The 27,986-nt window shown below is 32.6% G+C and overlaps 1 protein-coding gene and 1 pseudogene across 49 annotated transcripts in view; one reads left to right on the forward strand and one right to left on the reverse strand.

Moving 5' to 3' along the window:
- The window catches only part of RIMS2 (regulating synaptic membrane exocytosis 2), a 594,048-nt gene that overhangs the window by 191,049 nt on the left and 375,013 nt on the right, over positions 1-27,986 (reverse strand). For 14 of the 49 annotated variants that reach the window (XM_074316856.2, XM_074316855.2, XM_088798994.1 and 11 more), the window contains 4 exons: positions 20,478-20,543; positions 5,944-6,123; positions 4,921-5,030; positions 4,098-4,130 (listed from right to left, as the gene is read on the reverse strand). In XM_074316856.2, the coding sequence (XP_074172957.2) occupies positions 4,098-4,130; positions 4,921-5,030; positions 5,944-6,123; positions 20,478-20,543 (389 nt within the window). The remainder of the gene's footprint in view (positions 1-4,097; positions 4,131-4,920; positions 5,031-5,943; positions 6,124-20,477; positions 20,544-27,986) is intronic. The other 35 variants (XM_074316859.2, XM_074316864.2, XM_019750620.3 and 32 more) reach the window with 7 other exon arrangements.
- Positions 11,664-11,943, forward strand: LOC141567898 (ragulator complex protein LAMTOR5 pseudogene; annotated as a pseudogene).

A 27,986-nucleotide genomic window follows, 5' to 3' on the forward strand; every position in this document is an offset into this window, starting at 1 on the left:
GTTTAAAAAAAGGTGATATGCCAACTGTAACTAAAAAAAAGAAATTAGAAAATAAAGTGACAATTTTTTTTTAAAGGGTGATATTAACTACTGTTGAAGTCCCCAAACTAACAATATCCTAAAAAATGCCTTTACTGTGAAAGCTAATCATAAACAGTGTGAAAGCCTTTCACTATTCATATGGACTAGTACTGGTATGATATATATAGGAATGGTCAGTAGAAAACAACTGCACAGCTAAATTAAAATAAAATTCATTCATACAGCAACACAAAAAAATAAATAACATAAAAATGATATTCCTATATCATGATAGGAAAATGGAAGGTATGTGACATTCTCGTAGTTAGTATCCTAGAAATCCAGAACAGTATAGTTATATATTTCTATAAATATGCATTTAACTTGCCTTTGTTTTCACTATCAGATGTACTTTCATGATTTTTCTCATCTGTATGACATTAAAAATAGTTACTCGTAATTAGCAACTTCAGCTTAAGAAATCTTTTGCCTTAAACTACAAACAACACTGAAAGAATGCATCCATGAAAATATATCTCATGCACAAGTTACATAATGTGACTGTTTTCACACAATGGTAAAAGAGAGAATATAAGGCACATAAGTACACTCCACTACTCATGAATAAAAATTGATGATGAGTCAAACATGATAAAATTAGATCTAAAGTTATCTTGTACTGTTCAAAGAAATTTTAAAAAAAAATTTAAAGCTGACAGCTTAGATAAAATTAGGATTCAATTCTGAATTTCAAATAAAAATACTGAAAATTAGATAAAAGAAGTATATAAATATATTTACTGATTATATAAAATTTTAAGTTTTAACATCCTTTCAGGAACATTTTTATAAAGAAAGTGGCAAAAATTATGTTATGTAAATATAATAGGGACTTAAAAACACCAAAATGAAGTTGTCTCTATAAGCATTTAGAAAGAGGACTCTTTGGGGACAAATTATGATGGTTAATAAATATTAAAGCAATATTGAGCTGCGATGAAGAAATGGAACCTATAGTTAATTGTTCTTATTTTAGAAAAAAATATGGATAAAATGATGATAGCCTCTGAAAGCTTTAAGAATTAAAATTTTGGAATTTATATTCTGCTCTTATTTACTTGTAATTTGCCTCTACAAAATAAAAAATCTTGAGAGAAGAGGCTGGGACTTCAGTGTACCTTTACTTAGTGTAACACATGGTAAAATACAGTGTTTTAGCAGGTACTCAATAAACATTTTTAATAAATAAATGAACTGAAGGTAAGATGGGGTAAAAGATAAGTGTAAACTATGGTCTGAGGCATTGTCTATAATATTAGTTTGATTTAAAGATTTAGGAAAATGTTCAGATTGGTAAATTAAATATTCAGCTGTGTTACTGAGATAGCTTATATAATATCTCTCCATTTAAAATTAGGTAATTCATTTCAAAATTAGTACTGAAAACCAATCTGTTCTTTATTGTAAATTTATTAATTTAAAGCTCAAAGTCTTACGCAAAATTGAAAAGCCATTCTTCTAAAACACTCAATTATTTAGACACACAGACAGACCTGCCTTGACCTCTTCACCCTGCTTTTCTCCCCCCTGCTCTTCCAAATGCCCAGTTTCTTCATTATCTTCTGTATTTGCACAAGTAAAAGTAAAAAAAAGATAAGACCAGATATGTATATTTGTACTCTTAAGCGAAACAATAGACTTAAAATTTTTCATGACATAGTAGTAATTATAAAAATACTAACAGTATTTTTAACAATTTTTTAACATGCTATGGAAACAAGTAAGTATACTGGTAATAAATGATCACATTGTCTCCTTTTATAATGACTTTGATTTGTAAAAGAGAAATTGTGGCCCCTAAGACATTTATAATATGTGATGACTGTATAAAGCAGGGAAAATAGAAAATACTTGTCTATAAACTTAGTATATTCTTATAAAAATAATATTATAGAACTTTTTTCTAGAGAAACAAAAATGATATTATAAACTATCATTTATTTTTATAAAATACCAGTACACAAAAATTAGGGAAAATTTTTAAAAAATTAGTAATACCTTACAGTTGTTTAGTACACTATACTTTCATTATATTGCTATTTTCTCTGGTTCTCAAAGAAGATGACTAATGCTGTAGTACCATCAAGGCCAACATATATAACGTTTTAAACTAATTTAATTAACAGACAGAAATGTAACCAAAATCAAAAGGAATTAAATTAGGACTTGCTCATTTTTTTGCTGTTGAATAGGATTAGAAAATAAACTCCAAAATAATGCCATTCAATTACAACTTCTTAGAGATAATCCAAACATAATTTGATTCAGACCATCAGTTGATAGTTTATTTTGGGTTAAGTACCTTTAACTTCAGTTAGAAGTTGAAAGCTTCTAAAAGATATATACCGACTTTAAAGGTAAAGAAACTTGCACAATCATGTATCTACTGAAGTCTTCATATCAAAAATTAATAAACACACTGTTAAAATCATTAATACTTTTAAGCAAAACAAAACAAAAACCAAATAATCCTTTTATTTCATACTGGAAAGCATAAGGAAGGTTTCGGCTCTCTTTTATGCATAAAAATGGAAGGGTCACAATCGGGGTCACTAAAGAAAAATGGGATTTTAATAGATTCTATTGGACGAAAAACAGTAAATAATATGTTTGAGGACAAGCCCATTAAAAACTTCCTCAACCCTGATTTTCAGTAACAATTTATGTCAGTTTTCTGCTAAATTTATCACTACAAAGAATGGAGCTACTCACATCTTAATAGACGATCGGTATAAAATATGTTAAAATCGAACTTTTAAAACAGTGTGACAAACTATGTTTCTGACTTCATATGCCAACAAATGACAAAACTTGAGAGATAAGTACCATATGTACTACAGAACTTAACTAATGGAAATTACTTTTAAAATTATATACCCCATTCTTATGCAACTGAGAATTGTAGAAATGCTGCTGAAATCTTTTCATCAGGCAGCGTAACAGACCATTAGTCACAACAGCACTGAGTTGTTTAAAATCATGGTACATAGTAAATAGGAAGGACCACAAAATAGAAGTGGGTAATCATTCAATTACAACAAACAAGAACAAAACTCATTCCAAGTTATATAAGGCAATGCAAGTATTGCTGCCCAAATGCAATGCAGTTGAAAATTTGTTACAAATAGGTTATAGAATATGAATTTTTACATAAATACATAAAGAATGACAAGATTATTTTAGTGGTCGTTTATACACGATTTAAAGTAGCTTTTCAGTTTTTAAATAAATATTTCATGCATTCATTCAACAAATATTTATTGAGGGCTTATAATGTGCCAGGCATTATTCTATGTGCTGGAGATTATTCAGTAAATAAAATAGTTAACAATTCTTTAAAGTCACAAAGTCCATTTCAGACTTCTATAATTAGCAAAGAAACTTTTATTGTTCTAGTACATGTATGCCACTCCATATATCACGACTCAATATTTTCTCTTGAGTCATAATATACTATGACAATAAATCTGTAGGTATTTATCTTTGATATACTGTAAGCAGTCTTGCTACAACATGAAAAATGATGTAGGAAATACAGACCACAAACACTATCTAATTCAACAACTTTCTCTTCTAGAAAGCCAAATTTAATAATTAAAAGATCATAAATACAAATGAAATATATGATGACAACTATAACTAGACTAGGTGTACATCCTCAGTGACATAAACACAGACTGCAATTGATATCTTTGGTTAAAGTCTTGCACAAAACATAGAATTCTGCTTAAAAGGCAAATTAAATTTGTTAAAAAGAGGGGAATCTCATCTTGTCATTTAAAAGAAGTTAAACTCTTTGCACTTTTACTTGATTGAATCAAAGAAATTTAATTCCTTGGTATAATTTCCAAGTAAACCAATAGAATATTTTACTAGAAATCATAAAACAAAATAATTTTCCTGTATCTAAAAGCCTATTCAATGGAGGGACACCGATTGCAGTTGGGTTTATTTTTGCTTACAGAGCCCCCCACAAAGGCTGTCAGCACAAAACAAACCCTCCTTTATGTACAGACCTTCATAAGGTTCTATCTCCTTGACTCCATTGTCTAGGAAAAACAAAATAAAAACAAAACAAAAGAGGGAACCAAAGCACAGGGGTTAAAAACAACAGAAATTTCCAAAGGCACAGAATGTATCATCTATTAAAAAAAAGTCAAATGGTGACTTAAAAAAATTTTTTTTGGCACAGCACATCCAGTTACTATATAAATGGACCATTTAAAAAATGATTAAAAATTATTATATTCTATCATCTCATGCTTTTAGAGGTCCTTTATCCAAGAATTTATAGATGTTTGGGGAGTATGTTCATTTGTGTGTAAAGCAAATAATGCTTCTTATGCAAAAATTTGAAAGTATTAAAAATATCAGTACAACATGCATCTTTCTTTGTATAGTCATGATTACCTTTTTCTGGTACTCCAGTTTTGAGAAGGATCATCATTGTTGTGCATCAGCTAACCAGTCCTTTGCAGTGTGTGAAAATTGATTTGGCTAGTTACTAATAAACTTTATGTAACTATCAACAATTACATAAACTTAGTTGTAGCAAAGAAATATCATCCAACTGCTTATTTAAGAGCATTAAGGTTACTTTTTAAAATGCATTAATTCAAATTTGGAAAATGTGCAAGAGTAGTAATAGTAGGTTATTTTACCTCCAAATATTACAAATGGTAAATGCAAAATATGTAATATTGAACTATTAGCAAATGCAGCTAAGGCATTCAATTAACAAAAGAAGAAAACTAATGCAAAGTTAGTAAAAAAAAAATCTTGATTCACCTTAGCTTCCTTGTGTATTTCCTATATGACATGATTAGAAATAAAACTTACTTCTCTCCAATGTTCCCTTTGGTGGAAGTTGTGGAAGTTGTCGACCCCTTCGTCCTGCCACTGGAGTACTTGATGGGCTTGTTTGGACAGACCCAGTACGAGGATGAGACCTACAAGATACACCATTAATATGCATTTTCAATAAAATGAGTTAAATACTTTTAATACATTTGGTTCATATGATAGCTGTACAAATGCAATTTTAAAAGAGGTTTGTTTAGCTGCTGATTAAAAGGTTAAGAAAGTAGGACACAATATGGATATCTGAATAATTACCTAAATAGCCACAGATGTTTACATTTTTGTGTAATATGCATACATACACAGATACATGCACAGAAAAATCCTACAGTAAAATCCATGGAATTAAATGTAAATTAGTATTTTATCCATATGAAAGCAAGAGGAAAATTCTGCAGCTCAAAAAATAAAAGGTAATGCTTTACATTTCTTTCTACCAGAGATCAAACTTTTAGCTCAACCCTCTCTCGCTTGATCCAAAGAGATTTTTACTCAGGCTTATATTAGATATCCATCCCTTCATTAGAAAATAGCTGATGAAACTATAAATAAAACCCTGAACAATTGAAAATTCAGCTAAAGAAGATATTAGTCAATACATTACATTAGTATTGATAGAAAGAAACTAAAAATTTAGTTTTATTTATTGTCGTTATGATGATTAGTCCAAAAGTGATGCCTAATGAACACAAAAATTTCTCATTCTGTAGGAGAAGAACATGAGAGTTATGAGGTGCATTATGTGGGGATTTACCCAGGACTCCTGATAAATGAGAAATCACAAAACAAATGCAGTCAGGACACTTACTAAACAAATTACAATGGTAGCCACACACTATTATATTCACTGAATATAAATAGTGTGCTTACACTGAAAGGGTTAGTATCGATTGTTATTAGTGATCAGCCAAGGATGATGGAGAGACTGTTTAGCTGCTGGGAAAATAAAATGGTGTGCTGGTGGGGCAAAGGGGGAGTTAGTCTGATTGATTTATCTTTCACCTCGATAAGGCAGGTGAAGGAGGGGCAGATCTTCCCGTCATTAATGAAGGCATCGACCTCATGAGGTTTGCGTCAGGACGCTCAGTGGATCTGGAGCGGGTGGTGGTCCGCTCTGGGAGAGGCCGTTGTTCTGCTGATCGGGATCTGTGATATGGCTGTCTATCTGCTGCTTCACACACCCTGAAACGTTAGTCAAAAAGCAGCTCAGTTGATCTTTAGTGCCCTTCTGCTATTTGGTTATGATGCATCAAACTGATTTTGAAAAAGGTAATTGTTTAAAATTATGTAAAGAAAAATGTCTCTTCGGCAACATATTCTGAGTAAATTTTCATTAAACTTTAAGAATTTTTAAGGAACCAAAATCTACCGTTCATAGCAATTCTCAGTGAAGGTAATAGGAGTTGCTGTTATAATCAGTGACAAACAAAACTGCCTGCTTTCCAAAGTGAATTCCCTTTGGAACATGTGAAGTATTCTATTTTAAAAGAATTCAATGACTTTTCCTAACATTTTCAAAAGAGTAAAGAAAACCGTAGAAGCACTATGCTCAAACCCCTAAGGCTGTTTATTATACCAAGGTATAAAAGGCTTCAACACCATCATAGAATACTGAATACAACTGAACATCAAACAGAAGAATCAAAATGTTATAAGAAAACAGTGCTACTTTGCAGTCTGTAGCCATATTTAAACATGATCCACAAGAAAAATCACTGTGTATAAAACTGTTTAATCAGCCATCTATGCCATCTATCTCAGTGCACTTAAGTGATGCCAGCCAATACACGTCCAAGAGCATATTCATTGGTTGAAATAATAATGGTTCTGAAAAATGTGAAATCTCTTTGACCACAAATAAACCAATACCAATACTAATCCTTGTTGAAAGAAATATACTTAAATATAAGTAACCTATCATTATTGATTTTTTTAATCCTTGGATTCTAGCATAATGCTTTTAACACCTAACATTTGCTCAATAAGTGTTTTCTAACACCCACTTCATTATCTATGAGACAACCCTAAAAATATTACCAGCTTTGATTCTAGAACTCCAAAGTAATACATACTCCAAAGTACACATCAGACCAAACTATTACCTCCCCATGCAGTTGTAATCACAGAAATGGAAATGCTTATATATTATAGATAGTAAGCACGCATTAGTTTTCCTCCAGACTAGTGTATCAAGGACTTTCACTTAACCTGTAAATTCTCTCAATCTTATTTTTAATAATAAAAAATGCAAGCAATTAAAGAAAAATAAAAAAAGAAATGACGCAATTCCCCATATGTAATTAATTATACAGCATATAATTTTGGACCAGTAGACATTAGATTAGATGACTTTAGGAAACGAATACTGGGTTTGTTCTATAACATACCTTGTGATATATCAACATTTTAAATTCAGAGGGAACATATAAGTCAAATAATTTTTAAATATCTTTAAGTCCATATATCATAACATGATTGATTTCCTAAAATAATTTTAGTATTTTTATACAGTGTAACCAGAATATGTCAAAAAACCTAAGATTAAATGTAAATGCATATACAATATTCAATTACTTGCCAAAGAGAGGGAAAAAGGGCAACCTGATGCTTTAAAAAAATCATAATTCTTTTTCTGTTCCTGAAAAACTATTTAAGAGAGAACACTTATCTTTAGAAATATGCTCAATAATTTGCTAAATGTTTTCAGGGTACATATCTTTGTATATCTTCATCAGAATAGATAACCAGAATCAAAGGGATATACATATCTTAGAATCCTTAAAACCTATTTTTCAGAGTATCAATATTTACATTATTTTCAGACTTTCTATTTTCTTAAGTTAATAATAAACTTATTTCATTATATACTATATAGTAACAAAACTTGGTGGAATATCTAACACTACCTAAACAGAAAAGTAGGCTAATATTTCATTTATTTATGCAAATTTTGATTTATTCTGATTCTATCAAGCAATTTTTCCAAGTGTAAAGTGAAAGGTTAGAATATACACTTTCACTTCTTTGACAGTATTTTTTAATAATTGAAATACATAATTGTGAGCAAAATACATTTCAAATGTGAGAATCATTTCAAATGTGCTGCTATGTTTTATGTCCTCAAAAGGGTATTGTTACTTATAAAGCAAACAGATCAATTCTTAGGAAACATACCTTTAAAATTACATCTCTTTAGTAAAAAAGTTGTTTGAAGACTATAGTGAGTTTTAAATTTTACTTATATTTTCTCTCCATATCATAAGTAATATAAATTATATGACTTCCAGAATGTGAAATGAAAAATCTGTCAGTAGGTAAAACATCAAAAGAACAGCAGAAGAAAGTAGAAATTTCATGAAATGCTCCACCACAGTTAAGGGGAATGGAAAGCTACCATGTTTGAACTTTGATAACACAATGGAAGGTCAAGATAGTTCCTGATCCCACAGTTGGGTGATAGATAATAGGTCTTACTAGGAAAGAACTAAGATAATCGCTGAGAAAACTGAAAGGAGCAAAGCCTAAGTAAGTTTCATATGTAACACCCAGTCTCATAGCAAGTTCTTTAAGGGGCTAATATAAAACTTGAGAACTTCCACCTAAATTCTTGGTGAATTTTAATATTAAGACAAGAACTTATAAATAATTAATTTTGAATAGTAGCAACTGAGTAGCAGGAAATAATAGATAACACTTAGCAAGGCATAAAATATTTTAGTGCCTACCTGGGGTTTTTAGCTTGGGGTCTGTATTTCAATATAAGTAGTTTCCTTGGTAACCCTACTTATTTACTTTACTTTATGCATTATAAAACATTCCAAAACAGTGGCTATAGGTTTTACAAGATTTCCAAAGGGTAAGCCATTTAAATGGTTAGGAACCACTAAACTATAAATTCAAATCTTTCTTAGAAAAATAATTTGGTTGTCTTTAAAAAAGTGATTTAATATATGTCATAGTTCTATTTTTAATAAATAGCTTACATTTTCTAATATATGTTTAAATTAATTCACTTTTCGTATGTGTCATTTACCTGGACAGATAGAGATTACTGCTCTGTCATATTTAGTGGCCGCTATTCCAAACTGCAAGCATTTGGAGAGGTACGGTTAAATAGCCCCTCAACAAATACAGCTAATTCATACTGACTGACAGTATTGTAACAAGAGCCACTATTTGTTATTCTCAGCTTTAAAAACATACGATAGCATATGCAGATTTTGAGATGAGGATTTCTAAAGGAAAAATAATTTTATAATCATCTAGCGAAGTTCATTTTGAGTCATGTTTCCTCTCCGCAGTTATTCTTAAAAATTTTTTAAATGTTCTAAGTATCTGGCACAGCTTCCTGATTATTTCATCATTTTTGCTACTTACCCTATTTGCAACCAAAGTACAAGGAAGTTATGCAGCATAACAGGGAAAGAGGCCAATGTGCATTCTTTTCTATAACACTTATATTCACATAATGACACGATTCCAGATCAACATAAGCTCAATGTAGACTATCTTTCTAGATATGATAGAAGAATACTAGGAATACTCAAAAAACAAAATTAAAAACAACCAGCACAATGCAAAGTTTCAATATACTATTCAGATATATCAATGAAAAGTGTCCTAGAATATAACTCAGACCCTATAGCCTTACAGTCTACACTCTATCAGATGTTTTATTTCATGTTTATATTGTAAAGATGCCATAGTAAATGTAATAGGTTTTCTTGAAAAATAAACCTGTAAAAAGTAAAGCTGTTTAGGAATTATTTTTCTTTCTATAAGGAAATTATTTCTTTATAAAGCAGAAATCTTAAATTAAAAAAACAAAACTGGATGTATATCTGAAGGACAAGAAGTATAATCTCAGGCTTGGGGCAAGAAAGGCCTTCCCTGTCCCCATATTGTGTAATATAGTAAGGTGATTAACAGCAGAAGCTTTAGAGAAAATATCTTGAATATCTAGAGAATTTCTGAGCATTAACTGCATAATAGAAGAAATAAATATATAATAGAATTTTAAAATGAGACATTTCAGGGTAATTAATATACCATCTATGTTTGTATAATTTAAAGTAATTATATGACTCAACCATATAATTTCCACATTCATCATAATGTGCAAGGTACAAATTTAACTTTTTTAAAATTCTAGTTTATATTAGTTTAGCATTGCTTCCAAAGTTAAAAGAATTGCAGGACAAAACACCATGAAAATCATGGTAAATAAGTATTGTGTACAAATAGGACCATTTTATTATTTTGGTGGAAGATACATTATTTATCCTTGGGAATGATACCATTTCTCTGCAGAACATTAGTGCTCAGTTAAACATAAATTCTGTATGTTTGTTAAAAGTAAACAAGCTTATTAAAAAATAACAGCAATATCTAGTCAGCCAAAATAATAACAAACTAAACGTTAAAATGGTTAAAAAAAAAGTAATAAAACATATATTGATGAGAGAAAGCAAGACAGGTTTAATGTAGAAAAACATATTACTAATACCCATAAGCCTATTTTATTATAAAAAAGAGAAGTAAAGTGTTCTCATGTCTGGAGGTATTTTTTTTTTTAAATAGTCATTATTGGAAACAGCAAGAAGAAATGATTAAATATCCCAATTTCCTCAAGAAAATTAGGCAAAATAGAATACTGAACAATAAAGATATATAAAATGTAAATGTCTTGAGAATATTTTGAGTAATTTATTAAATATTTATAATTATTATTGTTATTTAATTTTTACTTCAAAAAATAACAGAAACAAAACCATAAGCAGGATTATTTACCCAGCAACAATTAACATGCAGCAAGTTAATATATCTTTAAAATATACATTTTCAAAGTTATATAACTACCACCTTCTATCTATAAAATTTTTATTATACTAAATAAAAAATTTCCAGTTTCAGTGGATGTTAAAGTTTAATAAAGTCTGTCAGCTGTAAGAAATTCAAGTTATTCCACCAAGGTATTGGCCCTAGGTTTTCCCTTCCCAAGTCCTCCAAGATTCCATAAAATAAACATTTTAAAGATGTATCTCTAAAGGACTGAATTATGCATTGTTATTGTATTATATGAGTAAATGTGATGAGGCATGGTCCACACAGTAGGATATCTGAGTTTTATGTTCAACAGTTTCACTGATCAACTTTGACAAATTCACTAGTCTTTGTTTTGTTATCTTTACATGGTTAGTGGAATGGGTATAGTGCAAATTGCTCATATACACTGCTGCCTGCTACCCTTAGCTGTCACTTCATGATATCAGCCAAATAACATAGTCAGAGGTAACAGTCTGAGGATTGATTAATCTCCCCTAAACACACACACACACACACACACACAAACACTCTAACAAAACAAGAAGTGTACACATTTTCAGGCATAAATGCTATCTGCTTCAGTTACTACTGACTACATGATGTCTGTCATTAAAAAAATACCAAAGAGGGAGAAAAATAGGGTGCAATGTCAAGAGGCAAAGCAAAAAACAGAGTCAGACTCAGAGATGATGCAAATACTGTAACTATCAGATAGAGAATTTAAAATAAGTATGACTGATATGTTAAAGACTGTAATAGAAAAGGTGGACAACATGCCGGAACAGCTAGAGAAATTTCAGCAGATAGTTGGAGACCACAAGAGTCAAATGCAAGGTCTGTGGTAGAGAAGATGCAATGTGCTGAAGGGATCTGGGCCAGAGCAGACAGTGGGTGGGATGGAGGTGACTTCAGAGCAGCACTTGGGGGAAACAATGAAAAAACTGCCCATTGTTGGAGTCCTATGCCCTGTGCACAGATTCACGAGGACTTCATCTGGGCTGTGTGGGGTCCTGTCAGATGAGCATGCGAGAACTGCTCTATGTAGTCTAGCAAATAGCCAAGCTAACCTCTGACCCCACTGATAGTCCTGTGGTGTGTCCAGAATCATATAATGGAAATGTTACTATCCAGAAACACAATGGCATCACAGTAGCAGTGCACAAAACGGCCTCTTGATGTTTTGTGTCAGTTCTCCAGCAGTCTCACATTGGGACGTGATCCTCTCCATGGTAATTATCTTAAAGGGCTATTAAAGTTCAAATAGTTAGGCCATTCACTTCATGTGCATTGGGTACTTTCCTACTAATTTTAGAGTACACTGCTTTTTGACACTCTGTAGATTGACTTATCAAAATATTAGTATGAAAGGTCATGTTTTAAAGCAGCGGGTCCAGGTCGCTTTGTATATAGAATTTTGTTATATTCAATAAATCTGAGTGGAGGGGGGAAAAAGTCAAGTGGAAATGCTAGAAATAACAGAATATGGCAAAATGTTAGTTAGAAAATGAGCTTGGAATCATTTTATGGAGATCTTAAACGCCTAGTTAAGAGGTTTAAACATTTCATTTAATTAAATGAAAATTAAATCCATTTATTTTTCAATTAGAGTGACCAAAAGCTTCTGAGCAAAGGTAATTTTTAAGGAATGAATTAAGAAGATTAATTCAGCAGTAGTATATAGAATTAATTACAGTAGGAAAAGACTGACTTGTACTAAGAGGGGTAGAAGCAGAGAAGAAGATATGGATGACAAATATTATATATCACAATGTACAAAACATACAATATACAGTAAGAATATACACAAAATACAGAATTATACAAACAGAATGTTAGAGTTAGAAAGAATCTCAGAAGTCATATAAGCCAATCTCTGTCATTTTTAGAAATAAGCAAACTAAGGCTCACAGAAATTTGGACAAAGCCACACAATCAGATGTTTTCTGAGCCGGAACTTAAATTGACCTTTCTTGATTCTAAAGCCTGTTAACTTCTTTGATAACAAAATTGCTGTTTTCCGTCTCTCAATGTTTGACACAGCACCATATGAATTAAATATAGAAATGAATAAACCAAAAAAAAATAAAAAACACCCTGAAATGCCCAGCCTCCAAAATAAAATGATGATCTATTATCAGAAATAGAAAAAATTCTTGAGAGGAAATGATAGGAACTTAAATATTCTTGTACAGATGTCAATTAGATGGAGAAATCAGAGAGCTTGAAACGTCACTGTATAGTATTAATATTTCACTATTCATTGATTCATTCATTCTTTCAATACTATTTATTATGTTCATATTATGTGCCAGGCATATATTAAGTATCAGAGATTTTGGTGAAAACCATAGCAATGATAGGATATAGGATAACATACGGTCAAAAGTTGAGGACATGAGAAATAGTAAAGAAGTTAAGGAGACAGAAAAATAGTCAAAGGGTAAAATGAGAATCAGAATAGTACTGCATTAGAGACACTAAAAAAAAATAAGTGATGAATAATGGCAAATGCAATGAGGCAATAAGGAAAAATATGTGTAAAAGATGTGGTAAGTAATAACCACGGAGAAAATAATTTAAAATAAAGTGCTGGAGACAAAGGTCAAACTGTAGAGGGAGTAAAGGAGGCACACGTAAAAATACACACCCAAGAAACATGACCTATGAGAGAGAGAGAGAGAGAGAGAGAGAGAGAGAGAGAGAGACAGAGAGAGACAGAGACAGAGACAGAGAGACAGAGAGAGAGAGAGAGAGACAGAGAGACAGAGAGACAGAGAGAGAGAGAAATGGATCATTCTCAAGGTAGCCTGAAGGTACAGCGAAATAGAAGATATTATATTAAGGAGCCTTCAACAATAATTTGAGGAGAAACAAAATCATTAAAGTAATAGAAATTGAAATGCAAGAGAAACAACAAATAATTAAATGAAGGAAAATTCCAGGGAAATTAAGAGAGGTTACAGTCAGAAACACAAACGGAAGATTAGCTGTGATAGAAAAGAAAATACTTGTAGGGGGAAAGGAGAAGAGTGGTAATAATGAAGTAAGGCAAAAAGGAGGGTAGCTCAAACGTGAGCTCCTTGAATCTGATCACATTTATTAAAGGCTCTCAGTACTCCTTCCCACATAGGGTATCTACAGTCCACACAGGAATCTCATCCTCCTGTGACTCCACTTAGCTTTGTCAGAATCCTTTCTCTACTCAGGGTCCTGGCCATGGCCCCAAATACTTGGAGATAAGACCATTCAGTGCCTCCTTCAAACTCTGTGGCATCCCTCAGCACTACTCTAGGCTGAGGTCAGACACTTTCCAGAACCTTACTCAATTCTAGCACCAAAACAATTCCCAGTTCTGGCACCAAAACAACTTATGATAAACAGGATATTTGAGATATATTCAAACATCTTATCTCTGTAATTCTTAATTATCAGGTAAAGGGTAAAGCCAATTTGTCCCCTGCTCTTCTCTCTAAATTCTTCATCTCCTGTACTCTCTTCTGTATCATTTTAATGTTCTCTAATTCTTAGCTGTTATTTGGAAGAATCCTTATCCAGTATTAACAAACTTCCTTATATCACCAACCTCGCTGCAGAATGGTTTGTGCATATCCCTACCTTAAGTAACATTTAGCTCAACATTGCAGACTCTGCTTACAGAGCAGCTCTCATCTGCAAAGCTGCTTATTCTTTCACATTTCATAGTCCATGGATCCAGGAGAATGGCTCTCTAGAGACACATGGGCCATTACGCTCCCATCATAATGTACATGTCCTTATTTCTATTAAGTATGCCACTTAGCTGTTAATTCCATTATTAATTCACATTGCTAATATCTATTCAACTTCCAATCACTATCCCTTAGTCACTAGCAATTTGGGGAATTGGTTATCTTTACCCCAATTCTTGTGTTAATGCCAGGACATTTCAACACAGATGCAGAAAACTGTTCAATAATCTTGAACCACAAGATCTTCAAACTTCAGTAATCCTCACTTTTTTCCCTGTGTTAACCTCCTTAACACACACACACACACACACACACACAAACTTTTGGGGAAATACTATGGATCTTACCATTCAATGAAACTACTCAAACTCAGAAATATTAAAGTCCAATTATCTCAAATTCTTAATTACAAACATTAATTTTATCAGGTGCCTCATCATCTCACTCCCACTTTACTCAAACTTCATTTGATACTTTTCATTCCTCGGTCCCGAATTCCTGCCAGTATATATCACTGTCTTAGCCTTTTTTCCTTCCTTACCCATCCCGGACTCTATGCCTGATCATCTAACCCACTCTTGTACCACCATTCAGATTCCCTTCTAACACAAACATAATCTTCCAAACATTTATCAGAACCCTAAAAACAGGTTCAATGCCATAATCTGATTTCTCTACATCTAGGCAACTGGGTATTGCTTAATACATTCACACAGGTTGGCACATTACAAATTTATGGTTTCCAACTTCCTCTGTGCTGCCATCATGAATAATCTTTTCACTTACACTTAATCAGTTACCATTACTTTTTACCCAACAACTATTTTAAACTTTTTCATTTTGCAACCAAACATCATATTCAACCTCTAGGCCTCCACCCTCAGGAATTTGTCTCAAAAACAACCTTCATAATCTATCTGAATTATAGCAACAACGAAATTGAGGTTATCAAACATAACTACCTTTAATATAATATTCTTTTTTTAAAAACTTACCTATTTACAACTCGTTGATGTATTTTCTTCTTGTCTCAATGATAAATAAGAGCTTCTTTCTGTTTACAAACACCATCTATATGTTTAGTCCAATACCCTGCCCCTAAGACTTTTCTTCCAGTAATCCTGTTTCTTTCTGTATTTGCAACCTATCTTTTCCTAAAGGATCCTTTAGCCCAGCCTATAAACACACGATGTATTCTCTATTCTAAAACAAAGACACCCTAATTTTATATTACATACCCTTATCCAGTATTTCTCCTCCAGACTCTCTTGGTATGTTTATATTCTTATCTCCCAGTCACGCCTCAGGACACTGAATCTGCTTTTGTTTCCTTCAACACCCCTTTAAAATCACCTTAGCTAAAGTCACCAATGACTCCTCACTTGACATACCTAATAGGCATTTATTATTTATGATATTTTACTGTTGACATTATCTCCTCCTTCTTAAAAATATTTTTTTTACCTCTATTCTTCTTACTCTTCTCATACTTCTTTCTCTATGTCCTTCAAAGTTTCTCTTCTTCTGTCTACCACTGAAATGTTAATATTTCCCAGGGTAGAAGAAAACTCCTTGTCCTCATGTCATGGGTTGTTTCTCTGGCTAATGTCACTTTCGTTTTTGTGGTTACTTCCCATTAATAGGAATCAACTTTCAAAATGCTCTATGTAGCCTAAACTTCTTATTTAAAATTAATTTTTTTTTTTTCCTTGCTAGAGTTTCCCTCAACCCTCTCAATTCCAAAACTGAACTTGTCCGTACCTAATGGATTCCTCCCCTAACATCTCCTACCTCCACCTTTGTTAAGGTACCACATGCACCCAATTACCCAAGCTACAAGATTGGGAATGGTTCTTGACTCTTTGCTCCCCCTCAATATCCAAATCGCATTATTTACCAAGTATTATGGACTTTAATTGATTAAATTTCTCATCTTTTCTGTATCTCTTCATCCACTATCTTACCTAGTTCAGGCCCTCAATGAGTTTCTGTTGTCCTAGACCAAGCCAAATACCTTATACATGACTTTCTTTTCCATACCTTTTTACCTCAAATCATCCATCTAGAGTCTCAAGAGTAATTATTCTAAGTAAATAAATATAGCCATTCCCTAATTAAAACTCTTCAAAGTACCTCTATTACTTATAGTCTTAGATCTATGTTTCTTAATACAGCACCCAAGGTTATTCATAATTGGGGACCATCTCTATCATTTCACATTCATATTTCTTGCTGTTCCTCGTCTTTTGGATAATGTTCTAACAGCTCTAAAAAATGGTGTTTTTTACTTTAGTGACTTTACTCATACGTTTCTTTAAAATTCCACTGACATCTTACCATACCTCCATATAAACCTAAATAACTCTAATTCCTCCTCTAAGATGTGACCTAGTTGTTGTCTCCTCCATAACATCTTTACATAAAGTCCACCATCACACTGCTCAACATTAATGTCAGTGATTCCTTAATGTGCTCTGTATAGTTTTAAGTAGAGATAAATACTACGAAAAAAAGTAGGGTATGGGGCAAATTTTAAAATACAAAAGTATTTATGAAAATGAATTTTGTATCTTAATAAAGGGGTATTAATAAAAGGTAACATAATATCCATTCTAAACATGTTTGTTTAAATGTTGACTGTGTTTTAAAATACACAATGAATCAGAGATAATTTTGTATTGGTCAGCATAACATGGCCACAAGAAAAAGAGTTCTGATTCCTAATATTAGTTAATATTTGTCTTCTGAAATAAAAGAAGTTTAGAAAACATTATTTAAGCCTCTATCCATCTGTTCCAAAGAGATAGCACTGATAATTTTTCATTTTACAGTCTTTGGGTAGAGAAATTAGTGATTCTGATTCTTAACAGACCAGGGGTGCCATGTTGAGTTTACTACATTCATTCCATTCAGAAAATTCCAGGTTTCATATAGCCAAACTACAGTTTGAGTGGAGCTTTTAACACATATTTATTCCCGAAAGGGGAACTTTCAGGCCATGATAATAAATACCACCTTGAAATCTGGCTGGCAAATTGGACACCTACAGAGTTGGTGCCACTTTTGTTTTTCACCACCCTCAGTAAAGGGGTCACTTCTCCTTTAAATGTTCAGTTATTTTGACTCAAGTAGGTGAGTTAGGGAGAATTTGAATAATTTCGTTCAAAGCCATTCTTCAAGAAAAAGAGACTGATCTAGTTTTGAACTTTTCCAAAATAGATTCTTCCAAAGAAGAATAATGTAGCAAGGGAACTGAGGATATTTCTGAGAATAGATTCAACCTCTGGATTATAAGTACAGAAAAGTGGAAGCTAATAATGAAAAAATAAAGGGTCAAGAGAGTGGAGTTCTCTATTAAGATAAAAGAACTAGTGAGGTAGAAGTAACTTGATGAAAGAATAAGAAGGAACCACATGGAGTTCTTGTCTAAGAGTGGAGTACTTGAATTAAGATTTCAAAGGTAGAAGAATTTCTAGTGATGACAAGATTTCAGAGTGAGGCCATGGGAGTGACAGATTGAAGTAAAATTGGGGGCAAAAGTTCACCGCCTCCAATGTGAGACAATCAAGGAAATAAGTGGGTGCTAAATAGATTATTCAGGTGAATGTTAACATCACTCATGCTGATGGCAGAAATTGTAATTAAGAGCAAGACTAAAGCCAGGTACTAAAACTTTCAGTGAATAAAATGGCACAAGTAAGAGGTCAACAGATGATAACATGGAACAGTCAGGGGTGGTTTTGCTCATTTACATTACATACAAAGTTAAAGACAAGAAGCATAGAACATTATAATTAATATAGGAGAATGAATAGATGACGAGATACATTTTCATATCTTTAACAATCCCAGAATCTCATAGTGGATTGAAATAGGGGCCAAAGGGACTGAGTAACTCAGAAAGTCAGTAGAATGAAAACCAATGATCAAAATCACTTCTAAAAAAATGCAAAGGAAGGGAATGTTAAAATTAAAATTCAGTATAGAGTTGACTACTTCTGTGGAAGAAGCACACGGATGCAATAGGCAAGGACCATACAGGTAGATGCATGATATATAAACATATATTCTGGTTCTCAGTTTGGGTAGTATATTCATGGATGTTCATTTTATCATTATACTTTGAAATGTATACACATTCTTTTCTATGTATTAAACTGATAATGATGATAAAGGTAATTTTAAAAAAAACTAGTAAAGAACTTCATTTTTATAAAAGCTACCCAATTTGTCTTGAAGTAGGTATACACTAGACTCACAAATCTGAATCATTTAAATGACAGCAAATCTTACAGTAAGATGTTTGATAACTTGTTTCTAAAACTGATTTTCCTATCTGTGTTTTACTTTAGTGCAAATATTGATGATATTGTGTTTCCTGACCATAAACCAAATCAATGTAGAAATGACAATTCAGAAACATCCCCTTCAAAATAGGCCAGCTAGGCTGAGGTTGAGAATTTGGTATTATGAAATTAATAACCAACCTTGAGCTGATCAAGAACAGATTCTATCCATGTTCGTTTGTTCAGAGAATAAATAATATGAAGCAGATAATCTACTTATTGATAATTAAAATGAAAATGTAGAATATAAAAAACCAAATGTGGTGCATGATTTTAACTCGCATTGAAATGAAGAGATACCAAAGTAAGTAGAATAAGCAATCAGGAATCAGGAATGTCTCATTCGTGCCACCCACCTTAAGACAGGTCTTGGCCAATTACCAGGACAATTACATAACTACTTCTTCATATTTTTGTAAGGTTAATGTGTAACCATTGCAACCAAAAAATAGTCTGAATGTCATATACAGCAATAGTAAAAATAAAAGACATAACAACAAAGAAGAATTATTTAGTATTGAAGCAAAATAACAGAAAAGAAACTGAGAAAATACAAAAGAAAATTTAATATAGTAATACCCACTACCATATAATAAACTGAAAGGCACTAAAGTTCAATTACATTTACTGAAAGAAATCACAAAACTTGAATTATTAGGAATTTCTTGTTGATGCTATCTGTTATGTTTCCTTCCACATTTATCTACATCAATTCACTGTTCAGGAAATTACTCATTGGTTTCAAATATTTTTTTCCTAAAATCTTTTATTAACTCTTAACTATTAATTAAATTAATAGGATAAAAGTGGTCACACATAACCCAAATCACTTTGAAACAACAGAGTACAGCATCAAATTCCTTAGCTATACTAGCTGAACCCACACTATCACTACCATCCTCTTCTCTGCTTACAAGGTTTCAAAAGTTGTCACTGAAATGGCTCACCTCCCTAACGCTACATATAGGCCTTCTTTCCCTTTTTTCTAGTTAATCCTCCTTTCTGTTAAATACCAGGTAATTGATATGTCCTTTCAACATAAGGGGAATGGTGGTAGAGTAGAAATAAACAAGGATTTTTCCACAGACTCAGAATTCTTCACGGATCCAAAAACCATCTACCATGATGACCAAGAAGTAGATCACAGTCACCTTTGACAGGGTAACCATAAGCCAATCAGTTCAACCTAAGTACTTCCAATCACTGACTCTTCAATGGTAGAGGGAGGTGGGGAAGTGGGCTGTCAAGATATGTACAAATCAACCAGTGCTGTCTAAATAGCTAATTAGGAACCCTGCAGAGGAAGGTAGGCAGTTAACTGCAATTAATATTTAAAAAATAGTGTTATTCTATCCTTCTAGGTAATCAAGAGTTAACTGTAATTCCTGGAGAACTAAATTTTTAGCATTATCAAAGAGATGATCCTAGCTCTTTAAAAAAGCTGTATTTTTGGTATCCTACTACAATGAAAGTGTTTATCTATGCTTTATTTTCTACTATTTTATAAGGGTATGTCTATATTTCATTAATAACTATATATGTATATAGAAAAAACAGAAATAGAAGTGAATTATATCACATCAGTAGACAGGCACATGCAATTCTACAAACAGACTCAATTGTAAGAAAAATATACCTGCCATCCCTTTGATGACGTTCAATGGTCTGACTGTATCTGGAGCGAGGTAGAGTAAGAAAATGACTGCAAGCATGCAGAAACAAGAATATAAATGAGACTCAGGAAAGAAATGAAAAGGAGTAGTTTAATTTTTAAAAGTAAGATTAAAAAAGATAAGCAGATAGTAAGCAAAGCAAATGAAAATTGTTACTGGAAAGCTTGTTTCTTCCTCCCAATGTCCATAACAATATATCAGTGTTAAAGGTTAAAATATTCTAAGTATTCTAAAGTAAAACACAAAAAAATGTAACAAATTGAGATTTAAACAAATTATGTCCCAAAATAAATTCTTAACAATTATCACTCAAACATCAAGCACCATATATAAAATGTTATATAATACAGATGCTTTCCTATTCTTTAGGAGGAAAGGTAAGAAAAGAAAAATGATAAACTAATCAGATGTTTTAAAAAGAAAATAATAAAAGGTAATTTTTAATACTTATCATACTTAGGAGATTTTATAACTTAATTATTTCTTCTTCAATCATTAACAATTAAAAATAACTAAAAGGGCTTTATAAATTCCTGTGAGGAAGGGACAAAGTGGTTCAAATTATTTCTGATTATTAATTTTATTAAATTTATTGGGTACTATCCATTTATCCATTCACTACATTTATTATTTTTATTACATGCTATTGGCTCTGCTGCATTTCATGCCTCATGACTACCACAAGCTTGATCAAAGCAGCACACTGACCTTTTGGCCCATCTGCAGTGAATTCTTTTAAGGCACAGCACTAATTTAAAATTTTTCTATCTTCATGAAAGCTTTATTGCCAAAACACTTAATTTTGGCAGATGATCATTATATTTCTTTCAGTAAAAAATGGAAACCAACCTTACACTCTCTCAACTTCCATTTTTCTACCACTAAATATAAAGGAAACACACATTTATATCTTCACTTGTACTTTTCTTCTTCACCAAAGGGAGAAATTCCTCTGCTCGTAATTCTACTTCCCACATGACCTTGCTTCATTCATTTTGTCTCCTGCTTAACTTTCCTCAAGTGCACTTAATCCTAAAAATAAAACCTTCACTAAACTTGCCTTCCTCTCAAGCCGTTGAATCTTTCTGACTTTCTTTCACCATAAAACATCTTAAAAAACATCTATAATTCTTGCCAGTACTCCCTCACTTCTCATTCATGCTTTAAGCTTACTGTAATTTGACTTCTGCCTCTGCCATTCTCTTGAAGCTATCCTGTGAATGTTATCTGCTAAATCCTAAAAAATCCTTTAATCTCCGCTTGATCTTCATCATACTACATTCATCTATGGTATTAGATAGACATTGATTTTCAATCTCCATTTCTTGACACTCTCTTGGTTTCTGAAATATTATCTTTTTCTGGCTATAAAAATAGTGTTTATTTAATACTTAAGTATGCGCCAAGTGCCCCATTAAAATTTTATCTACTTTAACTCACTTTACTTCTCATAACAACTCTTGAGGTAGGTTCTAGTATTGTCACAGACAGAGACATGGAGGCTCTGAGTGCTTGTCCCCAGCCATATATTAAGTAGCAGGACTGGGTTTCAAATTCAGGGCTTTCTGAATCCTAAATTCAGGATCGGACTATCTAACTGCTTCTTTATCCATTTCCTTTACTGGATTCCCTTCCTGTGTTTTCTTTAGAAGCAGTGGTTTCCCAGGATTTGTTCCTGACCTTCTTTATATCCCAACACATTCTTTCTGGATAATACTATTTTTTTGTATAAAGTAAACTCTCACATTGCATTAGCCTTGCTTTTTCTTTGTGTTTCACAGCATATTTCCAGTTGTTTTCTGGGCTTCCCATGGCTGCTTGAGTGCCACAGAGACACTTCAGAAAAACACATGTTAACCGTGAGGTTTGAGCAAGACATTTGCTTATTTAGACATCTGGTGATGCATTTGTGAAATGAGGGGGCTAGAGTAGTAGTTTTCAAATTTTCTTTTTGAGCAGAAGACCACTTGCTTTTCCAAACAAAATTTTATGTAAAACAAATATACTCATATATAAATGCATTAAAATCAGAAGGACTCTGGGTAAACAGAAAATGAGAAGCCTAGATCCTACCCATTTGGCTTCATCCTTACTTACAACAGCAGTCCTTCAGGTACCTCGTCAGAAGCTAGGACTCCATGATCTCTAAAGGCCCTTCTAGTTTCAAATGTAATTTTTAAATCCTCCTTTGGCACTTAATATAATACTTCAGTTATTCCTCTTCTTGTAATCCAAGTTTCAACTAAGGATTTAAAAATTTACTTACTAAACCAAGTTTTCAAATCTCAGAATTTAACTCCTCCATTTTCTTTATTTTCCACATTCAATGATTTATAAACCTTGCTGGTTCTAATCCCTAAATAACTCAGATTTATCCCTTCTTTTCCTTTTCTTCTGTCACTGTTGTAAATCAGGCTTACCATGTTTATTAAATACCTTTCATTAGGTCTCCCTTTCTTTAAATCCAAACCCTATCCTGGGCCAATTCATTTTCCACCCTGTCTAGGGAGTATATTTGCAATTACGTTTCTGATCATGTAGGTACCTTGTTCAAAATCTTTCAATGGCTTCCCATATTAAAAACCAAATACATATTCCTTTAAATGGCACGCCAATTGAGTTCTAAACTACTTTGGATCATCATCTCCTATCACTTCCCATCTCCCATACCGTAACTTTTTATTTAGTTACGCAAGACTACCTAAGATTCTCTAAACATATTCCGTACATTCCGGACTCCAAGACTTTGTTCATGCTCATCATTCTGCCAAGAATGCCCATCATCCCCCCTCTGCCTGTACTTCATTAACTTTCAAAATTCTACTCAATTTTTAAAGTCCAATTTCTTTTTAAAACTTTTCCAATAGGCCTAAGCAAGTAATTTTCTTTCCAATCTGTTCCAATAGTATTATGCTTCTGCTTCAGTCTTCTGTGTTTTATAATTAGATGGCATAGTGTATAATTAGTTGGTATATATTATTTATAATTAGTTGCATCATTTATTTAGACCAGGACAATGTCTATTTTAAATCTGTGCACAATGGCTAACCCACTCAATAAATGCATTTTGGATTGAACTAAAAATAAAAACAGAATTGCACTATTTTTATGGTGAACTTATTCTCCAAAGAGAGCAGTGGTTTGCATAATCATGGAAACATTCTGGGAATGCAAACAGAAGATTATAAACCTATGTAGCATAAGGATACAAGGAAAACAATTTTTTCAAAAAAGGCACCCCTGGCTTTACAAAGAGTAGAAATAATACCCCAATAGCTGTGATGTTGAGATTTACTGCATTAAAAAGGAATAGATTTTCTCTGAAAATTATTTAAGAGTAATGAAAATATGTAAACTTCAAAGCCTGTTAAAAATTTTCAAATTCAGTAGAATATATATATCATCCAATTTCTAATATTTTCCTTGAAGAGACTTACAATTAATTGTGTCTCTATAAAGCCAGAGAAAATATTAAGCAAGAATCACCTTCATCAAGCATCAGTTTATTTCCCTTGTGTTAGTTAATTTTATGCATCAACTTAACTAGCCAAGGGGTGCCCACATTAAACATTACTTCTAGGTGTCTCTGTGAGAGTGTTTCCAGATGAGACTAGGATTTGAATCAGTGGACTCAGGAGACCGCCCTCCTCACTGTAGGTGGGTATCATGCAATCTGGTGAGGGCCTAAATATCACAGCAGTGGGAAGAAGAAGGAATTCCTCCCTTTTTCCCTGCTTCACTTTTGAACTGGACATCTCCTATCTCTCTGGCCCTCAGACTGCGATTTACACCATCAGCTACCCTGGTTCTCAGACCTTTGGACTTGAACTGAATTACACCACCATTTCAAGTGTCTCCAGATTGCAGGCAGCAGATCTCAGGACTTTTCAGCCTCCATAATCGTGTGAGCCAATTCCTCACTATCATCGATCTATCTGTCTGTCTGTCTATCATCTGTCTATTCTATTGGTTCTGTTTTCTGGAGAACCCTTACTATATGCTTTTCCATAGTCATACTATACGTCTTAACATAATCTGGTCATGAGCCCCCTTGAGATTCTGCTGAAACTATAAAAATGCATCTGTGAATAGTATACAAAATTAACCATGTTGCTTAACCAAAATACACGCACGATCCAGAGATGCATCCAAGGTCCTTTGCTGTATCCATTTGGTACAACTGAATAAACACTTTATTTACACTTCCCCATTAAATTATGCTTATTCTGCTTCCAAAATTAATAGTCACTGTAAAATTTAAGCAATGAATAGTCACGAATATACACAATGAGTTAAACAAATAAGTTACATTAAAAATTGCATTTAATTCAGTCTGTTTGAAATTTCTTAAAAAATTGAGCAGAGCAGTAATTCAACATAAAAGACAAAAACGAAAAAATAAAAAAATTACATTTTAAAAAGAAAAAAATGAAGTTAGACATTCTAAAATCTTAATAAAAAATATCGCTATTCAAAGAATTGCACTAGATTACTGATCCAATTTCTAGATATACTTTGATTCTTATTAAGTAATATAATCTGTAAAGACAGAACAAAACTATATTTATAATTATCCTTCACTTATATTAAATTAGCCTGAATGTCCCCTTTTAGAAATTACCAGATACACAAAAAGGATTGCAAAAGAAGATAAAATATCACATCCTTAATTAACCAATAGTTCTTGAAAGCTAAGTTTCCAACAATCTCAACTTTATACAAAACTTTCTACTGTCTTTAATATTGTTAATGTTTTGCAACTTTATAGTTCGTAAAATACACTCAGTATGATTTAAGTATGTTAAAATATATTCCTGAAATATAATAAATAAAATATATTATCTTTGTAAAGTGAATTCTTTCATTTACTTTATGTTTTCAAACTTTCAGAGATGTGTTTTCTCTCATAATTGATAACTGAAAGGACTAAAAAGACTATAAATGTTTATGGATGTATTTGATACTTTCTGCTAGCTAGTTTGCCTAATAAAGAATAGAGAAATGGCATAAATGTGTGAGGTATCTCGGGTATCTATATAATAGGGCATTTTTCTTTTAGAATATAAATGTATTAAAAGAATGCACAGAAGAAGAACGTTTATGAAGTAACATATTTTCTACCAAAGCTGATTATATTTTTTTCTTATCATGCTAAAAGTATTGACAAAAGAAAAATTCTGAGATGGCCTACATTAAATTACAGCAGGCTGGAGAATGAAAGAGACAAGAGAATTTCACCAGTTAATAGCCGTGGGCCAACTAACAATAGACTGCTCACATTCTTGAACGTATGTTATAGCTTGAATGAACTTCTGTAGGGACCACCAGACAGGACAGCAGCCTGCCTATGCATGAACTTTCAAGACTATTTCCCACAGTCAAAAGTAGTAAATCTCTAGCTTACTGACTGCGCCTATCCTAGAACTGCCCCCACTTCACCTTTTCCTGCCTTCTTTATTTTTAGCCAATAAAACAACTTATATCTTTCTTCCCTAAAACATAATGTATAAAAGTGCCCACGTTTGTTTTTCCTCTGTAGCCCTGTTGCCGGTCGTTTAGACTTCATGCCCATGACCTGGTCCTTTTCCGGCTAGCGTTTGGCTCTATAAACCCTTCATTTTAGAAAAGCTGTCAGCCGTGAAAGGTTTTTAACAACACACTCCATGCACCCAATATATTTTATCCTCTAGAACAGAAATAAAAATTCCTACTGCAGAATATCTCTGACATGTTACAGGAATATTATCTAGTACTCTATACTTCTTCCAATAGTAAATTAAGTCATATAAACAAATAAGCTTTTGAAATGACTTCTAATACTAAAGCCACACAGTTTGCTCCAGGAAAATTATGTTCCCAGTTATAGCAATTACCAGAACTTACCAGAGAAACAATCATACAAAAAGGAAGGGGGGAAGCAGAGAGGAAGATGAAAGATACCCTTTGCAATCCATCATTTTAGCTAATATCCCTGCACCCGAGTTTCTATATTACATTTAAAGAACCTATTCTCTTTCAAAACAAAATATAACTTTGACTAATGATAAGAGTGAGATGTACAGAAAAATAAAGATCTGATCAAATTTTGATATATAATTATTTTTATATTACCTATAAGAAATGGACATGAATAAATGTATCTCCTTTTTATATCACTTAAGTTTAACCAAGTACTATAAATTAATGTCAAATACCAGTAAAACCAATGTAAAAGCCATTATCTTCATGCATAACTTTCCAGTATGTCCCCAAGTCCTTCATCCTTTGTAGTAGGGCTTTCTGATGTATATGTGTGTTCTGCCTCTGTATCTTTGCCCTTGTTCTTGCCTGAATAAATATGCTCATTTTTCAAGGTCCAACTCATGTCCTACATTCTCTACGAAGCTTTTGAAAACACATCTGAATTGACTGAGTTCTCTTTATTCTGCTTAACTGATAAGCACATTAAAATGTAAATTGTTCATAAGGTGAAAGATCCTTTAAAAAAGTTAAGGGTGTGGCACATGTTTTGAGTACATCCTATGCAAATGGAGGGACTGTGTCATTCACTGCACTCAACAATGCTATAAAGTTGGTACTAATATTATAATTTTATAGATAAGGAAATCAAGTGCCAAAGAAGTTAATTTTCCCAAAGATATGTGGTCAGAAAAGGGGCCATATATTAAAACTGACAAGCTCAGGAGACTGAAAATAACCACATAAGATGGCGTGAGCACAAAAAATTTCATAACTAAGTGGACCATGGCAGGAAGTCACATCTTTAGCTTCCTTCATAAAGTTGATCTGTGCCTTTAAGTGGGCCTGTCTATTGTCTTTTTGCACCTAAAATGACATCGTTGGAATGTCAGTAATCCCTTTTTCCGAACCAGAACAGGAAAGTACAGAATCCCTCATTATTATTCTTGTTCCTTGATTAACATCTCTATGAGAACTATTAACTATCCTGTACCCACCTATGTGTACCTGTCTCTCCAATTTCCTTTTATCCAATCCCAGAGATTTCCCTGTTTTGCTTTCTCCCACCCGCTTAATCTATTACCAGTGGATTTCAGGTAACCCTCCTCCTTTGATTCTATGTAAAAAATTGGCTGCAAACTGCCATTTTGCAGAGCATTTTGTCAATCCGTTGCGATTTTGCATCCCGGCAATTGTCATCAGTTTGGCTCAAATAAACTCTTATAAGCTTTCTCTTAGGCTGGATGTTTTTTGTCGACAGATACATAGCTAGCAAGTGGTAAAAAGCCTAAATTCAAACCCAATGCCATTTGGTTCCAAATCCTATGAAAAAGAGTACTTTCAATAAAATACTACTCTAATATAGGGCATTAATTCTTACTGACAAGAAAGGTTAATGCACCATTCAAAATACCTAAATTTTGATTACTGTTTCAAAGGAAAGTTTATTTTAGGCTTTTTAATCAACATTATTATTGATTAACTATAAAGTGCTGTTCCTGAAAAGTAACTGT

The sequence above is a fragment of the Rhinolophus sinicus genome, chromosome 6 (genome assembly GCF_057876585.1).
Source record: "Rhinolophus sinicus isolate RSI-liver-muscle chromosome 6, RSI-T2T, whole genome shotgun sequence".
NCBI lineage: Eukaryota > Metazoa > Chordata > Mammalia > Chiroptera > Rhinolophidae > Rhinolophus > Rhinolophus sinicus.